Genomic DNA, 19,559 nt, shown 5'->3' with positions numbered 1-19,559 from the left:
TGTGATAAATCACTAAATTCTCCTTCTGAAACCAATACTACACTGTATGTTAACTAACATGAATTTAAATAAAAATAAAATTAAAAAGTTCAAATTTAATGAAGCAATCAGGAAAGACTTTGTTTAAGAATTCTTCAGTCTTTGTTAAGAATCCCCAGTCTTTCAGGGATCAGCCCCTCTGGGTTGATCCAGGTTTTAAAAGGGCAACCTACTATCTCCCATTCTGGGTGGGATACGAGCCTACATTTCTGTATTATGTATTATCACTCCACCAAAATGTCTTTTATCTGATCACAGAGGGCAAGCAAATGTATCTCTTATGATGGTGAAAACAAGGAGTTAATTAATGCAAATAAACTTTTCACAATATTAGACTTTTCAAAATGTGCCTTTTAATCCAGTTAATGAAGCTATGTATGCTGTGTTTCAAGTAAGTAGATCAAAAAACCATATATTTTGATAATCTCACGTGAAAATCTAGATTTTGTGTCGATTTGTTTATTTAAGTCTATAAAATTCTGTATGCCTTCCAACTGTGACTGAAGAAACTGTTTAAACTTGGGAGATTGTAAAATGGTCACCTGACATGGCCCTTTACAAGTGCTAAATATTCCTGCCACCTAGTACAGAATCAGAGGAGATAGGATTCTTGTCTTCAAGAAAATCGTTCCCTAGAGACAGTTTGCCTCTGTGTGTAGTCATTTGTATACAGAGAATTGTCACACGTCACAAAAGGGAAGCATAAAGCAGATGCTGTGATTATGGGGAGGCAGGTCCATACAGTGGTCTGGAAATGAACGCATTTTCAAAGCCGATAGCAGCTGTAGCCAAAGAACTACCAACGGCTGACCCTTGAACACACAGAGGTTAGCGGTGTCAACCTCCCCCCACCCCTGCAGTCAAAAATCCATGTAACTTTTGATTCCCCCCCGCCCCCCCACATTTAATTACTAACAGCCTACTGTTGACTGGAAGGCTTACTAAGAGGTGATTAACAAATATTTTGTTCATTATATATATTATATATTCTTGAAACAAAGCTAGAGAAAAACATTAAGAAAATTATGAGAAAATATACAGTACTGTACTATATCAAAAAATCTGCATATGAGTACAGCGGTACAGTTCACACCCATGTTGTTTGTCAACTATAGTTTCTCCTGCTTAGAACTGGTGTTGCCCCCCACTCACTCAAAAATGGGTTTTCCTGGTGGTGTTCATGTACAGTTTGTTATTCACACCTTGGGGGATGGTGGTAAATGATTGTTTTTGTGAGCCTAGTCTTTCAAATTGAGAGTGAGTAGCATGGGGCACAGTATGTCTCTACTGTTAACTCTAGCAAAAGGTACCTTAACCGTGTTTTCAGAATCAACAAAATGCATCCTTACCAAACTTGTTATGTTTGAAATTAGGAAGTTTCAAAGACGACTGATGGTGAAACTTGCCCCAGAGATAATTGGACAGGAAGTGTTAAACCACTTGTAAAGACAACAAAATTCAACTTGGTAAAAGCCCATCATTTGTATACTATGAATTAGCAGAAACTACCTTTGCAAAGCATTTTATGTCAGAAATCTGTGGCAATAGTATGTCCTAGTCAAACCATCTCAAGTATTAACATATTTTTTGGATCATGTGATCATTCTTACAGTACTATCCAGTGATGAACTTTAAAAAGAATTTTTTAAAGGGTATCACATTGTAACTGTGTGTGCGTGTGTGTAATGTTTATTTTGAGACCGAGAACAGGGGAGGTGCAGAAAGAAAGAGAATCCCAAGCAGGCTCCGTGCTGTCAGTGCTGAGCCCAAGGTGGAGCTTGAACTCATGAACCATGAGATCATGACCTGAGCTGAAATCAAGAGCTGTTGGCTCAACCGAGCCACCTAGCCATCCCTCCCTCCAATGATGAACTTTTAAAACTGTTACAGCTCAGTTTAGAATAGTGCTTTCAGCCACAATGGCACCTATGGTACACAAAATTAGAATTTCACGCTGGCCACAGCACCTATAAATACTGAAATAAAGTCTCTTAAGGGCTTTAAAGAAAGGTACTTGGCAATCCTTCCTGAATTTGATCATGCTTTGCAGGTGAAAACAAAGTAGAAGCTGAGTGTAATGTAAAAACAAACCATCACTTATATCATCTGTACCTCTCATAGAGTTCTTGGTCACTAATGGTGGCTAACGACTGGCTTTAGTATTTTAAGTAATGAATGCGGGTGGCGTGGGAATTTCAGAGGACAGGACAGAAGCAGAAATTTCGAAGTTTATATACATTGTGGCTTCTCAGCTGGCCCCTTTGGGATGATGAGGCAGTAGCTGGACGTACAATTGCCTCACCTTCCCCTAGATCCTCCTTCAGCTTCTCAGACGATCAGCCAGGACCGTGAAGGGTCCTAGTTTCTGCAGGACACCCCTGCCACTGAGGTCGGAAGCAAACAAGACCTGATGGACCTAAGTTTCAGCCCACCCTTGTGGGCTCTGGCTCCTGTGTGTGGTTCCATCTTACTCCTACTCCCAACTATCCAGCTTCCACTGTAGACTGCCAGTGGGGCTTCAATCTCCAGCATTGCAAAGACAACAAACACCTTTGAGACTCCTTAACCAGCCCTCAAAATTAAGGTCAAATCTCCGTAAGAAAGGTTGTTTCCAGTGATTCTGCTCCTCTGAACACTGAAAAGAAAAACATTTTTTTTTTTTAATGTTTATTTATTTTTGAGAGAGAGGCAGAGTATGAGTGGGAGAGGGGGGGAGAGAGAGAGAGAGAGCGATACACAGAATCGGAAGCAGGATCCAGGCTCTGAGCTGTCTGCACAGAACCGACGTGGGGCTCAAACCCAAAAACCGTGAGATCATGACCTGAGCCGAAGTCAGACGCTTATGCAACTGAGCCACCCAGGCGCCCCAGAAAAACATTCTTAACCTATATGATACCTGTCTTCTGAAACTTGATACTTAAGCAAATTTTAACTTTTCACAGTGAATGAAAACAGGCAGTTTTTACACCTGGCATATTGATAGCATTGTATCCTAACTGAAAAGTAATATTAAGCATCATTTGGATCATCCCATTCTTTGTGACCCTAGACCTTTAATTTCTATGTACAAATCATACATTAGCTAACCAGCTTTTTAAAAAAGGACATCCTTTAAAAAAGGACTAATTTTAATGACGTGACCTGGGAAAATAACCTTCACAACAGAAGACTTTTAAAAGAATGTGAACATCACTTCCCCGATTTTTGTAAGGACAGAATTAAAAAAAAAATTAGTTCTATCAGATCCTTTCTCTGTGAATTCTTTGATTACCAATAACATCTACTAATACACTTTTAAGTATATTCTTTAGAATATTCCCACTGGTAAATTAGCATGGTTCACATATGAATTATTTTGCTAAAGAATGTCTAAATGTATTTCACATAGACTTCGACATAAAATGAAAACGGCATTCAAAATAAAACTGAATAAAGCAATCTCAAACATCTACAACTCCAGATTAGTCTCATTTAGAAAAGCTGCTTGTGTCAATAAAGCCTTAGTGATAGACATACTCTTAAAAGTACCAGTAACATTTGTCACACTGACAGCTAAAATAAACACAATTACTGTACCTGATCACAGAGAAGTATTTTAGAACAGGGATGAAATTCATTAGCTTAGATTTGAGGCAAAAGGAACAGAAATCTTAATTCCAGCTTGAAAGGTCTGTCTTCAAACAGCATGCCCTCCCACCACATCCCAAGTACATAATCTGGTGCCCAACTGGAGAAACTGGCATTGGTTTTGCTAGAGGAAAAGTTGGCTTGTGCCTGCTGATACTCACCACAGAACCTTAGTCAATTCTAAGATGCAACACCAAGGTTAAAGAAAATTAGTTTTTTACTGTTCCAGTGAAAGCCTAGTTTGATTTCCCCAAGTACCTAACATTTTCCTATGCTCCACATAATAGGTTATCGCTACCAGGAAGGTGATCCAAAATCCGGTCACAAAAAGAAAAACATAGCCTTCTCAAAGCCTTATCTCCACACAATTTATCTTAGAGCTTCTGCTAAAACATTATCCCAAACTAATTATTGTACAGTTTTGAAAAGCTCCATAATCAAATGGCAGGTACCATTTACTGACCTAGGCGTATTTTTTTCTAGCTACCAAAATTAATGGCAAAAACCCTCATTTTAGACAGGAAAATGAAGGTAAGAAACAGGTCTCCCACCTGGTGAATTAAACCAAAGTAAAAATGGACTCTCATATAGCCTACTACTTCTCATTCACTCCTGAAGGATTGAAGTAAATAAATAGGACAAACATTTTTCTAACAAAACCACCTTTATTTTTAAATCATTTTTACTACCAAATACAGAACATAACTCAGCGTGGAGGCAGTATTCACTTGATTTCAACTGATTATGTGGTAAAGGGTTGTGTCCCCAGTGCAACCCTACCTTTGTGCATAAAATGTTCACTGAAGAATAACCTAGAAGTGTGGATTCCCTTCACTGTTAGAATCTTAAGTCAATGGCACTATTTTAAAGCCAAAAATTTCTTAACTGCTTTTGAAAAGTTAGTATATTTGTTTTTATTCAGAGATTACAAGTGAGGAAACAGGTTTTACTATTAGGTTTAACCACATGAAACTGCCAATATTTTACTTGTTTTTTGACTTACAAAAATGGCAATGTCATATGGTTCAACCCTTACTAAAAAAGTTTTTGAAAGTTTAAACAAATGTCATTTGTCTTCAACTTTGTGTTTAAAAAACGCAATGGGACCATTACTAGAACTTTTTACTCACTATAGACAAAATTCCTTTGATAAAATCTTTAAAAAGTTACTTACTACAAACTGTAAAAACAATGCTGCTTTTCTATATGGCATTTTAAAAGTTAAAAAAAATTATACTCAAACTTGCATAAAAAGCTACAATTCCAAGTCTCATTTTCTCCTTAATGCCAGCCAAACACTACTCATTTCATAACTGAATAAATATACTATTTAGTATTTTACAGTAGATACATACCATTGACAGTTTCTATACTATTCCAGAAAAGGCAAATATTTATATTTCACTGAAAATATAAATTTACTAGATATAGGTGGGATCATTTATCCTAAAGTTAACTGCTTTACTCAACCCCATTCCTACGCCCAGAATATGAGAAATAAAATTACACTAAGACTGTTTTAGATAGAAATAAAACCAACTTTGACAATTCTGATGGCAACTAATCACTACACTGACGGATTTCATCTCATTACTGTATTTCAATATGTGGACTGAAAGGGGAAAGAACTTGATTTGTAAAATGAATGAGGTAAATGTCATACATTCAACAGTGTAAATAAATACAAATACAGTTTTACAGGAACATGAACATGAGTTTAAGGGTTTTATTATCAAAGTCTTGTAAAACAATTTCAGAAACTGTACATCAACATGGCACAGACTGTAGCCTACTTTTGTTTTTACTGCACAAAAGTGAAGCTTGAAACTCCTGTAACTAAGAAAACAGTTGCCTAACTACTTTGCATTTAACATGGAATCACTGTGTGCATAAGATTACTACTGCAGTAACAGTAACACAAATTTATTGGTTTTATACAACTTGAGATCAAATAAAAAGTACATTATCAAGTAGATTTGTCTTATTTTAAAAGCATATGAAGGTCAATTTAAAATGCACTACCCTCTTTTTCCAACACTGAGATTAAAACAAATTAATAAGAGTGGAAAATTGAAAATCAGGACAAGAGATAACTTTTCTCTTACAGATGGACTCAGGATAGGCAGAAGTTTTCACTGATGTAGACGTGGAATAAATTATTTCAGGAAAAAAAAAATTCCCAAACACCTTATGAAAAAGTATACAACTCTACTTCAAAATATGCTATTTACTCACTGCCAAAGACAGTTTCATTTGAAATCTTGTTTCTGTAATTAAAGCCTAATCAGCCATCAAAAAAGGTTAGTGCATATATAACCTTTCAAAGTTAAACAAAAGCCACAAAAATTTAGCCGCAAGGCTTAAAGGATTATCTATTTCCAATGTTCATTTTCAGGTGTAACTGTAAGAATGTTAATTTGTCATGTCAACAAACAAGACCATAAGTAGATCCATCATGTTGGAGGATTTTAATGACATTTAGGATATTCCTGCCACAATAACATGCAATCAGTGCATTCCCTACATGGCTCTATTACGGCAATGAATCAAATTCTAGAAATACTATAAGTGAACTTACTTATAATAAAGGAGATCATACAACATAAACAATCCATGCCTGCTGTAGATGCATGCAGCTTTTCATTTTTGTTATGAAGCAGCACCAGAATAGTAAAACTGCTTGGATACTCAATCGGATTTCACCATGTCAAGAATTGGTTACTCATGTGTCATTTTCTAAAAGCTTTTGGATGTAAATAACTAATATCAATATCAGGAGCTTTATAACCATTTGTAACTCAGAGCTGTATACATCAAGGTTTGAGATGAACAAATACAGCATTAAGAAATCACACAAAGGAATGACACTGATGCATGTATACAGTTGGATTCCCATGGAGGCCATATTCAGTCACTCATATCCATGTCTTCTTCATGATGATCATCCCCATTCACTTTGGATTCTCTTAGTGAATCACCAGTTCCCTTTTCCACAGAACATTCTTTTGTTTTAGGGGAACTTGGTTCTGTTGGCTTCTTCTCCTCTTTTTTCTCTTTCTCGCTGTCATACCCTTGTTCCTCTTCATCGTAATCCCGTGTAACCTGCTTTGCCAAGGAGAATAAAAAAAGTAAACGTCTTCACAGAAAAACCACTTCTTAAAATTACCAGCACTACCCTAAGTATCAAAGTAAATTAGTTTGGAAACATACTTTCACATCTTTATCACTCTCTGATTTCCTTTCCCGATCCTTTTCCTTATCTTTACTTTTCTTCTTCTTGCTTGTTGAACGTTCTCTTTCATCTCTGCTTCTTTCTTTGTCTTTATCTTTCTTCTTCTCCTTTTTATGTCTAGGATGACAATAAAAAATTCTCAAAAAAGATGCTTTAAAGGAAACACTCAAGAAGCTTCACCCTTAAGTGTAGCAGTAAGTTTAAACTTCTTCAGATGGTGAGCCTGACCCGAATTCATACGACACGAAGAACAAAGATCCAATTTCAAGATACCGGATACAAGCTGTGCACAAATAATATAGGCAAGAGGACTGGAAGCGGGTTACAGGTCTAAACGCTCACTCCCAAACACTGTTTATTAGAACACAGTCTCAAGCATGGAGGGAATGAATAGATCAGCATGTTCTTAAGCACTTTAATTCCTGAAAAGGAAGGAAAAGTCTAGAATTTTAAAAATAAAAACAGTTTCTGAAATATAGAGAAGTACAGATCCCTATGACTAATATTCTTACCTCCTAGGGGATGGTGAGCGAGACAATTTTCTTTTAGGTGACCTAGGCTTTTTAGGAGATCTTGTGCCACTCCTACTTCGTCGTCGTCGTCTCTCTCTAGAAACACAAATGTGCAAACTAGACTTTAAAATACAGTATTATCTAAAATATGCAGGCACATCATAGCAGATGTGCCCATGAGAGAGCTCCACTATGAACTCCTACAAGTTTCTGGTAATGAAAAATCCATTTATTTTCTTTTAGTTTTCTTTTTTTCTTTTTTTTAAGATTTTTTGTAGTAATCTCTATACCCAATGTGGGGTTCAAACTGACAGCCCCAACTTCAAGAGTCGCATGCTCCACAGACTGAGCCAGTCAGGCGCCTCCAAAAGACCCATTTTCAATACTGTTTTGAGCTGAAGAATCAAATGAATAATAAACAGCTGCAATGTTTTTGCAAACTGTGTGCTTTTCCTTTAATGTCCTCAAGAAAACCTTAAGTTTTCTTAAAGACAAAAGTTCTAATGCGTGAGGAAAAAGTCTGAAGTAAATGTTCAGAAACTGGTTTAAATTCAGTGGCTAGAACAGGTATATAAAAGTATGTTGTGATATGAAAGTCAATTGCTAATAAACTCCAGGACAATTTTTTTTTTTAGGTAAAATTCAAGGAGTAGAGTTAGTAATAACAGAGATCAAACTAACTCCCCACATTCCAACAAATCATGTTGCCGTCAACCCTGCTTTGAGCAATTGTTTTTAAGATATATATAGCCTTTCCCATCTTTAAAACTGTGGGTTTTTCTTTTCTTTTTAAATATTCTGCCTGCCATTGTTCTGAAAATTTTTAAGACTTATAAGATGACTGTTATTATAATTTAGGCACAAAAAATAATCAAAATCCCACATTTTCGGTTGTCTTTTTTTAAAAAAAGCTTTTCGACTCTTACAGCCCTGGGACCTCTACCACCAGAAACATTACACACAACTTTTCATTCATCAAATATTTATTAAGCTTGTCAAGTCTGTATACCTCACTCCTTTTGCTACCGCTCTGTGTAATCGCAACTCCAAATACCCTAGACAGATGTTTTGTATTTGTCACATAGTATGTATGCAACAAAAATGTAACATCTATCAGTACATTTTCTTTTTACTGCTGAATAATATTCCATTGTATGAACATACCATTTTGTTTACCCATGTTAGTTAATAGGCACTGGGGTTAACTTTTGGCTTATTATGAACAATGCTATTATAAATATTCATGCAAAAGTTTTTGTGTGGAAATTAGGTTTTCATTCCTTTTGGGTACATCCCTAGGAATGAAACTGCTGTGTCAAGAAATTCAAACTTTTTAAGGAATTGCCAAACAGTTTTCCAAAGTATCTGCCCCATTTTAAAAATATTTATTTATTTTTAGGAGAGTACAAGTCGGGGAGGGGCAGAGAGGGGACGGAGGATCTGAAGCAGGCTCTGTGCTGACAGGCTGACAGCAGCGAGCCTGATGTGGGCTCATGAACTTGAACTCATGAACTGTGAGATCATGACCTGAGCTGAAGTCAGAAGCTCAACCAACTGAACCACCCATGTGCATTTTACATTCATATCAGCAATGTTCAGAGTTCCAGTTTCTCCACATCCTCACCAACCACTAGTTACCATCTGGTTTTTAAAATACGACTATCCTAGTGGGTGTGAAGTGTTTTTAGTTTGCATTTCCTTGATGGCTCATGTTGAACATCTCTTTATGCACTTATTGGACACCTGCTTACCTTCTTTGGAGAATTGTCAATTCAGATCCTTTGCCAAATTTAAATTTGGTTATTTGACTTTCTATGATTCTGCACATGTATTTCTGTACATCCTTTCTATGATTTCTGAACAAATCATATGGCCTCTCATTTTATCAATAAACCACTATGTATGTGGATATTTTAAGTATGACTTACTATAATAAAATGAACTTAATGTAGCAATTCAGCATACATGAACATTAAAACTTAACTGTTAGGAAAAGAACACAAGCAAACCAAATCAGGATGTGAAATGTATACGGCAAACATAAAAACTGACCTTTATAATTGAATTTCATGTCATTTCAAATGTAACACCATAAAACGTAAACAGAACTTTAGGTTACTCTTCAAAATTGCCTTAAAAAAACTTCAACGCTGAAGTATGTACTGATGTACTAGAAAACATTTAATGCTCACAGTCTACTATTCTTGCAAACAAAGTTTTAAAACGTGCCAAGAACTCTTAATGCCACCTTACCTGCTTGCACTTCTGGAACGTCTGGCTGTGCTATAACTTTTTGGTGGTGTTTTGGAACGTTTCTTTTCTTTATCTTCTTTCTTTTTTTCTCTAATAGATGAACACAATTTATGAATGCATAAGAAGAGTCAGCTAATATAAATTAATACAGCATTACAAAAAGCACAATGAAATCTAATCTCATTCCTGAAAAATGAATGGTATTCTTATAGAAACAGTATGAGAATAATAGCTCAAGTGGCATATTTGTAGGAAATAAATTTAAAAAAATCCCATTTTCCTGGTATTACACATAAAACTCTCCAACAAACAAAACAGACTGTATGATGAGAAAATAATAAAGGATGATGGCCAATTTCTTGGTATATACTCTGGCAATAAACACCAATAGTTTTAATAACTGCTTCTAGGCTCTTCAAACCTCTTCTCTCAGCTGAGTACCAGTTTCCCAACCCACCATGGCTCTATGTCCTCTACTATCAAGCCAAACCCCACAATGTGCCACTGGATTTAATCGTCAACATTACCAATATTCTAAAGCACATACTCTATGTTGTTAGTTAATTTCACCATGGACCAAGCCAACCTTCTACTTTTGTTTCCTGCTACATATTCTGGGCTATTCAGTGCTATCAAAATAATTCCCATCATAATGGACTGTTGCTACAACCATACCTCAACTTCTCCAAGACTCTGGGCAAAAGGTAACCAATGTCTTTGTTGAATGACAAGTCCTTTAACCCCATAAACGTATACATACCCATCCTCAACTATTCTATAATTTTAGACATTAAAGTATCTCTTTTTTTTCCCCCCTAAGCTAATTGCCCTATGCTACAGTTTCTATTTCACTCCTTTCCTTCTCTGGTCACCCTGCTTCCTTGAGTTACCTCCTCTCTTCATTCAAGTCTTTACCATCTAATTTCCAATTACTCTAACAGTCCCTTAAGGAGACCCAGTCATGTTTCCACAAGCTGATCCTTTATCAGAAATCTTTTCAAAGTACAAATCTGAAAATAGTAGCTCCTGATTCCATTAACTTTTCCATCTGGAGACACTGCCTCCTGGATCAGGTGTGTCTAAGTGTGAATAACACAGCCTTCCGTGTGTCACCTGTCTCCTTACACTTTTCCGACCTCATTTCCTAGTTCCCCTACACCAAAATACTTGTTTTCCTAAGAATGTATGCTAACTTTGTAAACTACGTTCTATACCTGAAACCATGTTCTTAAATCCAGTCAAATCTTTCAGATTTTTTTTTTTAATCTGAGAGAGAGAGAGAGAGAGAGAGAGAGAGAGAGAGAGAGAGAGAGAAAGTGAGCATAAGAACGTGGGAAATAGGCAGAAGGAGTGAGAGAATCCTAAGCAAGCTCTACATTCAGTGTAGACCGTGACATAGGACTCGATCCCACAACCCTGGGATCATGATCTGAGCCTAAATCAAGAGTTAGATGCCCAACTGACTGAGCCACCCAGGTGCCCGTCAAATCTATCAGAATTCAATACTCAGTCACTTCTCAAGTCTCTTCTAACACGACTAACAATGATACTTCCTTGGTAATCACATTAATCTCTCTTATATAAGAAAAGTTGCTTGAGGAAAAGAATGCCCAATTCCTCTTTGTATAATAAAGGTTTCATTACGCAAGTTTGTTTGATTGATTGCATTAAGATGACTCACTCTGTAAAATATAGTAACAAAGCCTCCTTTCCCAGTTGAGTTATATGCTCACCAAAAATAAATTCTTCTGGATACCAGTTGTCTTTATTATTGTAATTACATAATTATACAAATGGATAACAGTCTAAAATAAAAGGTCTGCTTCTAAAAATTTAGGCAAATATTATAGAAAGTGATAAGAAAAGTTGCTAAAAAAACATTGTGAAACTATGTGACAACTAAAATTTGAGAAGAAAAAATTTAGTCACTTTTAAAATGTGGTAGTTCTCTTGTCACCTTAAAGGTGGCTGAAATGAAAAAACAAAAACAATGATTTGGTAGATGTTACTCAGGACTACATATTAACTTAAAAGGGTCTGGCCCTAAATGAAAAAGACTACTGAATGGATTCTTGTTTAAGTCCAAATAAAATGTTAAGGTAGGATGTTTAATGAATCCTTCAACTTTAGCCTTCTGCTGGTTCCAAATCTTGGGATGAGACACTCTAAGTATGGTTCAGCAGTTCTTAAAAAATATTTATAAGGTGCTGACAATGACATTTGTAAAGATGAATTAAGGCATGGCTGTCTACCATGAACTCTTTAGCAGACCAAAGGAATGGCTGGTAGCACTATATGCTTAGCAGGGTTGAGTGAAAAGAAGGAAATGAAAGAAGGCAGTGGGATAGCTAAGAAATTTTATTACAAAGAAATTATTATCTAGGTTTTCAGCTATAAGGAGAAGCCTCAAGTTTGCAAAAGGGCACAAGAAAACAAATGTCAGTCTCCTCAAACTTTAAAGAGTTTCTTCTCCCGTCTAGTCCTATCCCCTTTCACCACCTCTTTTGTCATTAAGTAGCACTGTATTTAAGTCTTGGAAACTCTAAAATTTGTCTTCCCACTCAATGTCAATGGTCTACTGTACCTGGTTTTTGATGTGCTCCTTGACCTTCTACCTCTCTCTCTGGAATGAGATCTTCTCCGTCTTGGACTTTTGGATCGTCGCCTACTTCTTGACTTAGAATGTGATCTCCTTCTTGATCTGCTTCTTGATCGCCTAATAATGCAAAAAGAAAGCCAATACACATATATAAATGTAGAAAGACTAGCTCTGTGACTGTTTCATTTAGCATCAAATGATTCAGACATATGGGTTAACCATCAATAAGTATGAGTAATTTTCTGTCAGTTGCTGATACTATTCATTTAGTCCATAAATAAAACATCTTTGATACACTAGAAATTAATACTTTTTTTTTAACACCTGGAATTTCTCACCTTACCTGTCAAAATAGTCCTCCTATGCCCTACAAGTCTGAGCCTAAAAATAGTGCTAGACAATGAAGGAAAATAGAAAGTTATCTGACTCATTTGCATCATCTTCCACAACTACACAGAATTTTATCATGTATCTTATGTGAATCCTCACTACTGCAGGTTAAATCTATGTATCTATTACCAAATACTTACATATTCTTACCATGTGCCTTACAAATACTCGTTCTCACAATAAGCTTGTTGAGTAGGTACTATTCTTATTTGCATTTTTTAAATGTAATCCACTTAACGTGTTCTTGCCATCTATGATTTCTAATTGTTCTCTGAGACATTATTTCACTTGATTTACAACTTAAGAGATATCCGAGCAATGCAGATTTATATAAAAATATGCAACTCAGCACAAACTGTCTCTTTGACTCCCATTTCCCGTCAACATGATCATTATCTCTAAGTGATCACCCCTTTCCAGTCCTGTAACAGAAGTATTTCTCTCTGTGTCCTCTCCTCCTTTACCCCCAATCCTATATACTTTCTCTTCCAGAACTTAAGCACAATTAACTTTTTGATGTTGTCAATGATCCTCCTTCTTATATTTTATCCTCTTTTACAAATAATTAAAAATAAATTGTATCATTTGCTTAAGACTTTTTTTTTTTTTTTAAGTAGGCTTCATGCCTAGCACAGAGCCCAATGTGAGGCTTGAACTCACAACCCTGAGATCAAGACCTGAGCTGAGATTCAGAGTTGGATCCTTATCGACTGAAGCACCCAGGCGCCCCAAGACTTTTGTCATTTAACTTATAGGGACCATTCAACTTGTTTCTAGGGAAAATTTCTAGTATAAACTTTTTGCATTCACTTCTTCAAGTTGTCCAGAGGATAGACACTTTAGAAATGAAAAAGATTTTTGTGTTCAAATCTCAATTATTAAGGCAGCACATCTAAAACATTCTCTGAGCCCATTGTTTGAACATGGAAAAACAACAGCACCTATATTACAAGTACTTGTCATTTAAAATGAAATTAAAAAGTTCAGCTCTGCGGCGGGGCAGGTTGCCTGGTAGCTCAGTGGGTTGTATGTCCAACTCTTGATTTTGGCTCAGGTCATGATCCCAAGGCCATGGGACTGAGCCCCGTGTTGGGCTCTGTGCTGGCATGGAGCCTGCTTGAGATTCTCTCTTTCCCCCCTCCCCTACTCACATGCTCTCTCTCTTAAGAGAAAAAAAATAAGTAAAAAAAAGGAATTCATGGGCACTTGAGTGGTTCAGTCAGTTAAGCTTATAACTTAGGCTCAGTTCATGATCTCACAGCTTGTGAGTTCAAGCCCTGCGTCAGGATCTCTGCTTAACAGCTCAGAGCCTAGAGCCTGCTTCGGATTCTGTGTGTCTCTCTCTGCCCCTTTCCTGCTTGTGCTCACTCTCTTAAAGATAAAAATTTTAAAAAATATAAAAAATAAAATTCAGCTCAGTGCCTTAGTGTAGGTGTACGTAAGAAATACTGACTGCCTTCTTTCCTCTTATTAATGTGCTAAGATGGCTTCTTTTGTCTCATTATCTCAAACGGGTGTTTCAAAACCTATCACTAGTGTCTTACCAAATTCAAATTTTTGTAATTAAATTGTGATTTAAATTTTTGTAATTAAAAATTGTGATAAAAAAATCATTTTTTTTTTTTTACTGTATTTGGAAACTACTATGAACAATCCTTCTCAATACATGTCTATAGCCTAGGAAATGTTCATGTAATACTTATGTACCTTTCTGTAAGCTTAATAAAAATGGAGAGTATATACATGTCTACCTTATTCAACACTCTACTCTTAACAACTACTATGTTGCCTAACTTCAGTAAAGGGAAATAATAGTATATTTTGGGTGATAGGGAATACAAAATATCAGAATAATCACTTTCTTCTTGAAGGTTAAAAAAAATTCTGGAAAATAAAAATTGATGTTACTAGAATTAAGCACTACTCATCTTTTGAGGACTCTGGCTTTAAGAAACTTAAAGCCAGAAAACTTAATGGTCAATAACCATTTAGCTAAACTGAGTTATTAACTCCTTTTTCCTGCCTTTAATGTATACAGAAAAATTACAGATGTAGAAAAAATCATAAGCACATTCTTAGTTTCTTTCTAAACAAACGTGATTAATAATACAAAATATCTTAAAAATTTCTAATAAGCAGGGGTACCACACCCATAAATTTACTAAGGTCCTGAAACAGCTATATTTTTTTAAGAGTGATGTGCTGTAGAGCCACTTTAACACACTATCTTATATGAGCTCTTAAAAAAGAAATCAAAAATATACATAGCATATTAAAAGTTTGTTAAAAGTCACTGGTCATTTTACAGATCAACATGCTTAAGATACTACAACCCATAATAATTCTGTTATGAGGTGTTGTTTATTACAAGTGTCCAAAAACACTCTGTTCAAGGAAATACATGTTTCATTGTAAATATTTCCCACTGGTCATATTAAAATAATTCAAATTAAAATCTGAGAACGCTACTATGTAGTTTGGTATATACAGAAGAAAAAAAACTTAGGTTCTCCTTTTTACTGTAAACTAAGCTAGTATAGCATGGTCCTGGAAGATGAGGATTATAAGTAGGACCAATATTTCACGTCAGAGTAAAATTTTAGTTGATCCTGAACAAACAAAAACGAGTTCCTCAGGTGCAGGTGAAGATGTAGTAAAGATCATTAGGCAGAAAGGAACATTATGAGCAAAAACGTGGAGGTACACAGAAAATGTGGCTCCTTGAATACTAGTGACATAGTATTGAGTACTAAATATTAAATCTAGTCCCTTAAGCAATGTTCTGTCCAATGAATGCAAAAATCACTTCTCATACTTATTAAAAGGCCAATGGCTGTTATCAAAGAAACCGTCATGACTGAGTTGTGAGCGTAACTAACTGCTTTTCCCCTGAACTATCACCTTTACCTGGAAGAATATGTCTGACAAACTATGTTCAGACTAGGTACTGGCAGACATTCTCTTGAAAAAATGAACAAAGGCTATCATTTCATGAAAAACAAACTTGTCGCTGATGACAACATCTGAACTTTCAAGAGAAAATTAAATTTTGGAACACTTGAACCCACTACAGTGAACATGACAGATTCTTTTTTTTTTTTTTTTTAAAGTTTTTTTTTTTATTTATTTTTGGGACAGAGAGAGACAGAGCATGAATGGGGGAGGGTCAGAGAGAGGAGACACAGAATCTGAAACAGGCTCCAGGCTCCGAGCTGTCAGCACAGAGCCCGACGCGGGGCTGGAACTCACGGACCGCAAGATCATGACCTGAGCCGAAGTCGGCCGCTCAACCGAGCCACCCAGGCGCCCTGAACATGACAGATTCTTAAAAGGGTTTTCAGACGAGATGTATGGTGGTTATTACCAAAAGAATAGAAAATCATTTGCAAATATTCATGCATTAGATGGGTAATCAATCTGTAGGTTGAGTGATGACCTTCCAACTTATGAGTGTTAAGAGTCTAGTGAAAAATCAGAACTAGAATTCAAGCCAAAAGTTTCAAGTCTAGTGTTTTTTCCATAGTTCTAACTCTATTCAGTGCTCCAATCCCAGTACCTTCCTCCCATCCCTGGATTTTTTGGAGTTTTAAAGTACCGATCATCTATTTAGCCCATACCTTTTCTTCATGTACACATATGTGAACTCACACACTGTACTAAAGCGAAGTTACTAAAACACACTTTAACAAAGAGCTAAGTAAGTTAAAAGGTAGTAAATGAAGAAGGATGTGAGGTATAGAAATTATCTTTGTCTGTGGTACAGTGAACTACCATAAACAATCTAACCTGTGCCTAGAAGATGAGGGAGTCCTCCTCCTTCTAGAGCGCGATCTTGATCTTGAGTGCCTTCGTTTTTCTTCTTTCTTATCTACATTTTAAAAAAAGGAATCTGTATTTAGAAATCATCAAATAGGAAGATTATTTCCGTTCGTGAGTTATTCTAAGAATTTATTAATTTTCAGATTTCATATACCATCCTTAAATGTTATGTGATCATTTTATCCAGGCTTTTGGTAGATACAAATCAGGCTTCTGATTTTCGGCTAGCCAAAAGTTCCTTTCACTATTTCATTTTCACCAGACTTGGAAGGCTGTGAATGTAATGTCCATTAGCAATTGATGAAAAGGATTAAACCTTCTCATTCTTTATAGAGAATCCTTTATATGAGGATCCTTTCTCATCCTCTAAGTGAGGAGTCCCTTTTTCCATTCCTAGGTTTACTTTCCCAAATATAGCCATAATTCACCCAGATTGAAATTATTTTCACGTGTTATATATTAACAACACCTCCCAACCAGCACTTAACTACAAGATACATATTTTTAATAGATTTATAATAGAAATAGAAACATTTTTAGTTCTTAGTCCATTAAGATATTCCTTCTTTCTTTACCACTTAGGCCTAAGCTCCTCTGCTAAACAATTTCCTATACAGTTATGTTAAAGTGGTTGATAAACAGGTTCAATATTTGGCCTTTGATTCCAAAAAGTCATGATTCGTTCACTGTTCTCACTATACTCCCAAGATAGAACTGGGTTTTAGTAAGCAAGCTGTCTTAATCTGTTTGATCCCTCCTCTTTGCCACCAATTTTCAACTGTGTAAGTGTAGGAGACAGATCTAGAATGATTTGACTCCCATTTCCTCGATTTTAAATAGTACACATAAGCAATTCCTTTAACTTGGGACTTAAGAGAAATAAAGCTATTGCATTCTTCATACATGGTTTGTATGAAAGTGAGACTGAAGACTTCTTTCACACTTAGACCATTTCATTAATAGAATTCAATTTACTGCAAATGTCAATATTAATAACAAAATTCTTGGGGGGATTCATAAGTAAACTATTTTTAGTAATTCTAGTTACTAATTTTCAATGAACACAGAAAGTTACAGCATGATATTCTAGCTTTGTAGTCATAGATCCAGTTATGTCTACAGCTTGCCTTGTGGCCTTGGATTAATTAACAGTCTGTTGATTAAATAACTGACATAAAGCACTTGGTATTAATTTACCCAACATTATACTTATAACTATTTTCCTAATCCCGTACACATGTAAAACCTTTCATTAAGAAGAGTGAAAAATGAATAAATTGCTACTTAAAGGGGGAAAAAAATATCAGGACCAAACATCCAGTCTATATAAATAGACAATACGATAACCATTCATTTCATCTCAAAAAGACAATCTGCAAAGAATAAGGTACTATTTTTAGGTATTTGCTTTTCTTTAAACAAATGTCACAATAGAAGCATCTTTAGTAGGTTCTTTTGGTCAAATTAAAGACTAAAATCAACTGGGCTATCCCAACACAGGCAAACATAAATCTAGGCACTATTATTTCAGAATGCATCATTCTTTGAGGGATGGGGTATGGTGCTTGTCCGGCAGGATGTAGGATTGTAGGATGTTTAGTAACAATCTGACCCTCTACCCAGCAGCATGACAATTAGGTATCCCCAGGTATTCTCAAATATGTCAAGGTGACACGTCCCCTCCCCTTGCCTAGGATCACTCCATTACATGATCTTTCATCAGAATTTGGAAAATTAAAAAAAAAAAAAAAAAAGACTATAGTATTACTCAATAAATTTCCAAGCTTATGCAAGAATCAGTTTCACAAACAATCATATATTTTCAACACAAATGCCTACAATACTTTACCTGGTTCTATAGCAGCAGATATTAGGGACTGTGCTTCTCGTACTCTCTTCATGGCTTCCTCTATTTCTTTACTAGAGGTATCTGATTTCAGACTTGGTGAAACAAGACCAGCAGCTACATGATTCAACCTGAAACAGAACCAAGAATTGAGATCTGAAGGATTTTAAAATGCATAACAGTATTTCAAATAAATGTACAAATGTTTTATATATCATCATTCTAGGAAAATACTACTTGAAAAAGAGGAGAGAATTTCATAATAATTTTGGTAAAACCACGTACAATATAGTATCCTTTTCAATACTGACAATGGCATCTGCATTTTAAAGATTCAGAGACCTCTGGAATAAGAAAAAATACCTGCTTAATTTTGCTGAACACCCATTAACTTTCCATAAGCACATGTTGAGAAATGCTAGTACATGGGAATACGCAGATGCTGTAGATTTTTGATTGTAGATTAAGATTTCGATTTTTCATGATTTAAAAACTTTCTACAGCAGCAAAATTTTGCTGGGGAAGAGCATTACTTGTAAGGTTGAGGATAGACAGAAAATGAGGCAGAGGCCAATGGCACACCAAAGTTACTCATGGAACTGCTGACCGGAAAGATGGGACCTCAAGAGTTTACACACACGTGAGAAAAAAAATTAGAAACAAATGTAGGACAGTAGTAATTATTTGTGGAGAGAGGGAAATGTAAACAAGAATGGGTACACAAGAAATTTCAACAGTACTGGTTATAAGCTGGGTGGTAGGTACATGCTAAGATTTTATCTAATAAGTTTTAAGAAAAAAGGCAACTACCCTAGTCAAATGATTCTGTTCTCCCTCACTCCATGCTCTCCCACTTGCTGATAGTGAAAATTCACTAAGTAGGAAAAGCATTAAGTTCAATTTAACATAAGAAATTATCCATTAAAATACCTCAGGACTTTGCCACATATCAACTAGAGAATGTACACTTATAGCACAAAGAGAACTTGCAAAGCACCTAAGAAAAGATGTTGGCATTATGTGACATTCACTACTCTTCTGCTCTGGGATACTGTTTCCTTCACTGCTGTCTCCCTATCTACTACTATTCATGCCCCAGGCTCAGCCTCTCTGATCTTAATATGAAGTTCTCCTTGTAATAAGTCCCCACAGCACCTGTGTACTTCCTCTTGTTGGATGCACATACTTTTACTATATTTAAATGTCTCCCTTTCTGACTACAGTATAAATGCTATGAAGGTA

At 35.8% G+C, this 19,559-nt stretch overlaps 1 protein-coding gene across 4 annotated transcripts in view; it reads right to left on the bottom strand.

Annotated features, from left to right (window-relative positions):
- Positions 1–4,901: 4,901 nt before the first annotated feature.
- SRSF11 (serine and arginine rich splicing factor 11) overlaps positions 4,902–19,559 on the bottom strand; it is a 44,509-nt gene continuing 29,851 nt past the window's right edge. For 3 of the 4 annotated variants that reach the window (XM_042997552.1, XM_042997554.1, XM_042997553.1), the window contains exons 7-13: positions 18,321–18,448; positions 16,439–16,520; positions 12,248–12,379; positions 9,664–9,753; positions 7,411–7,506; positions 6,877–7,015; positions 4,902–6,771 (exon numbers count right to left, since the gene is read on the bottom strand). In XM_042997552.1, the coding sequence (XP_042853486.1) occupies positions 6,574–6,771; positions 6,877–7,015; positions 7,411–7,506; positions 9,664–9,753; positions 12,248–12,379; positions 16,439–16,520; positions 18,321–18,448 (865 nt within the window). In that variant the 3' untranslated portion in view covers positions 4,902–6,573. The remainder of the gene's footprint in view (positions 6,772–6,876; positions 7,016–7,410; positions 7,507–9,663; positions 9,754–12,247; positions 12,380–16,438; positions 16,521–18,320; positions 18,449–19,559) is intronic. The other variant, XM_007089894.3, reaches the window with a different exon arrangement.

The sequence above is a fragment of the Panthera tigris genome, chromosome C1 (genome assembly GCF_018350195.1).
Source record: "Panthera tigris isolate Pti1 chromosome C1, P.tigris_Pti1_mat1.1, whole genome shotgun sequence".
Classification (NCBI taxonomy): Eukaryota; Metazoa; Chordata; class Mammalia; order Carnivora; family Felidae; genus Panthera; species Panthera tigris.
The sequence above is the reverse complement of the archived record's forward strand: the minus strand, read 5'-3'. Positions and strand labels throughout refer to the sequence as shown.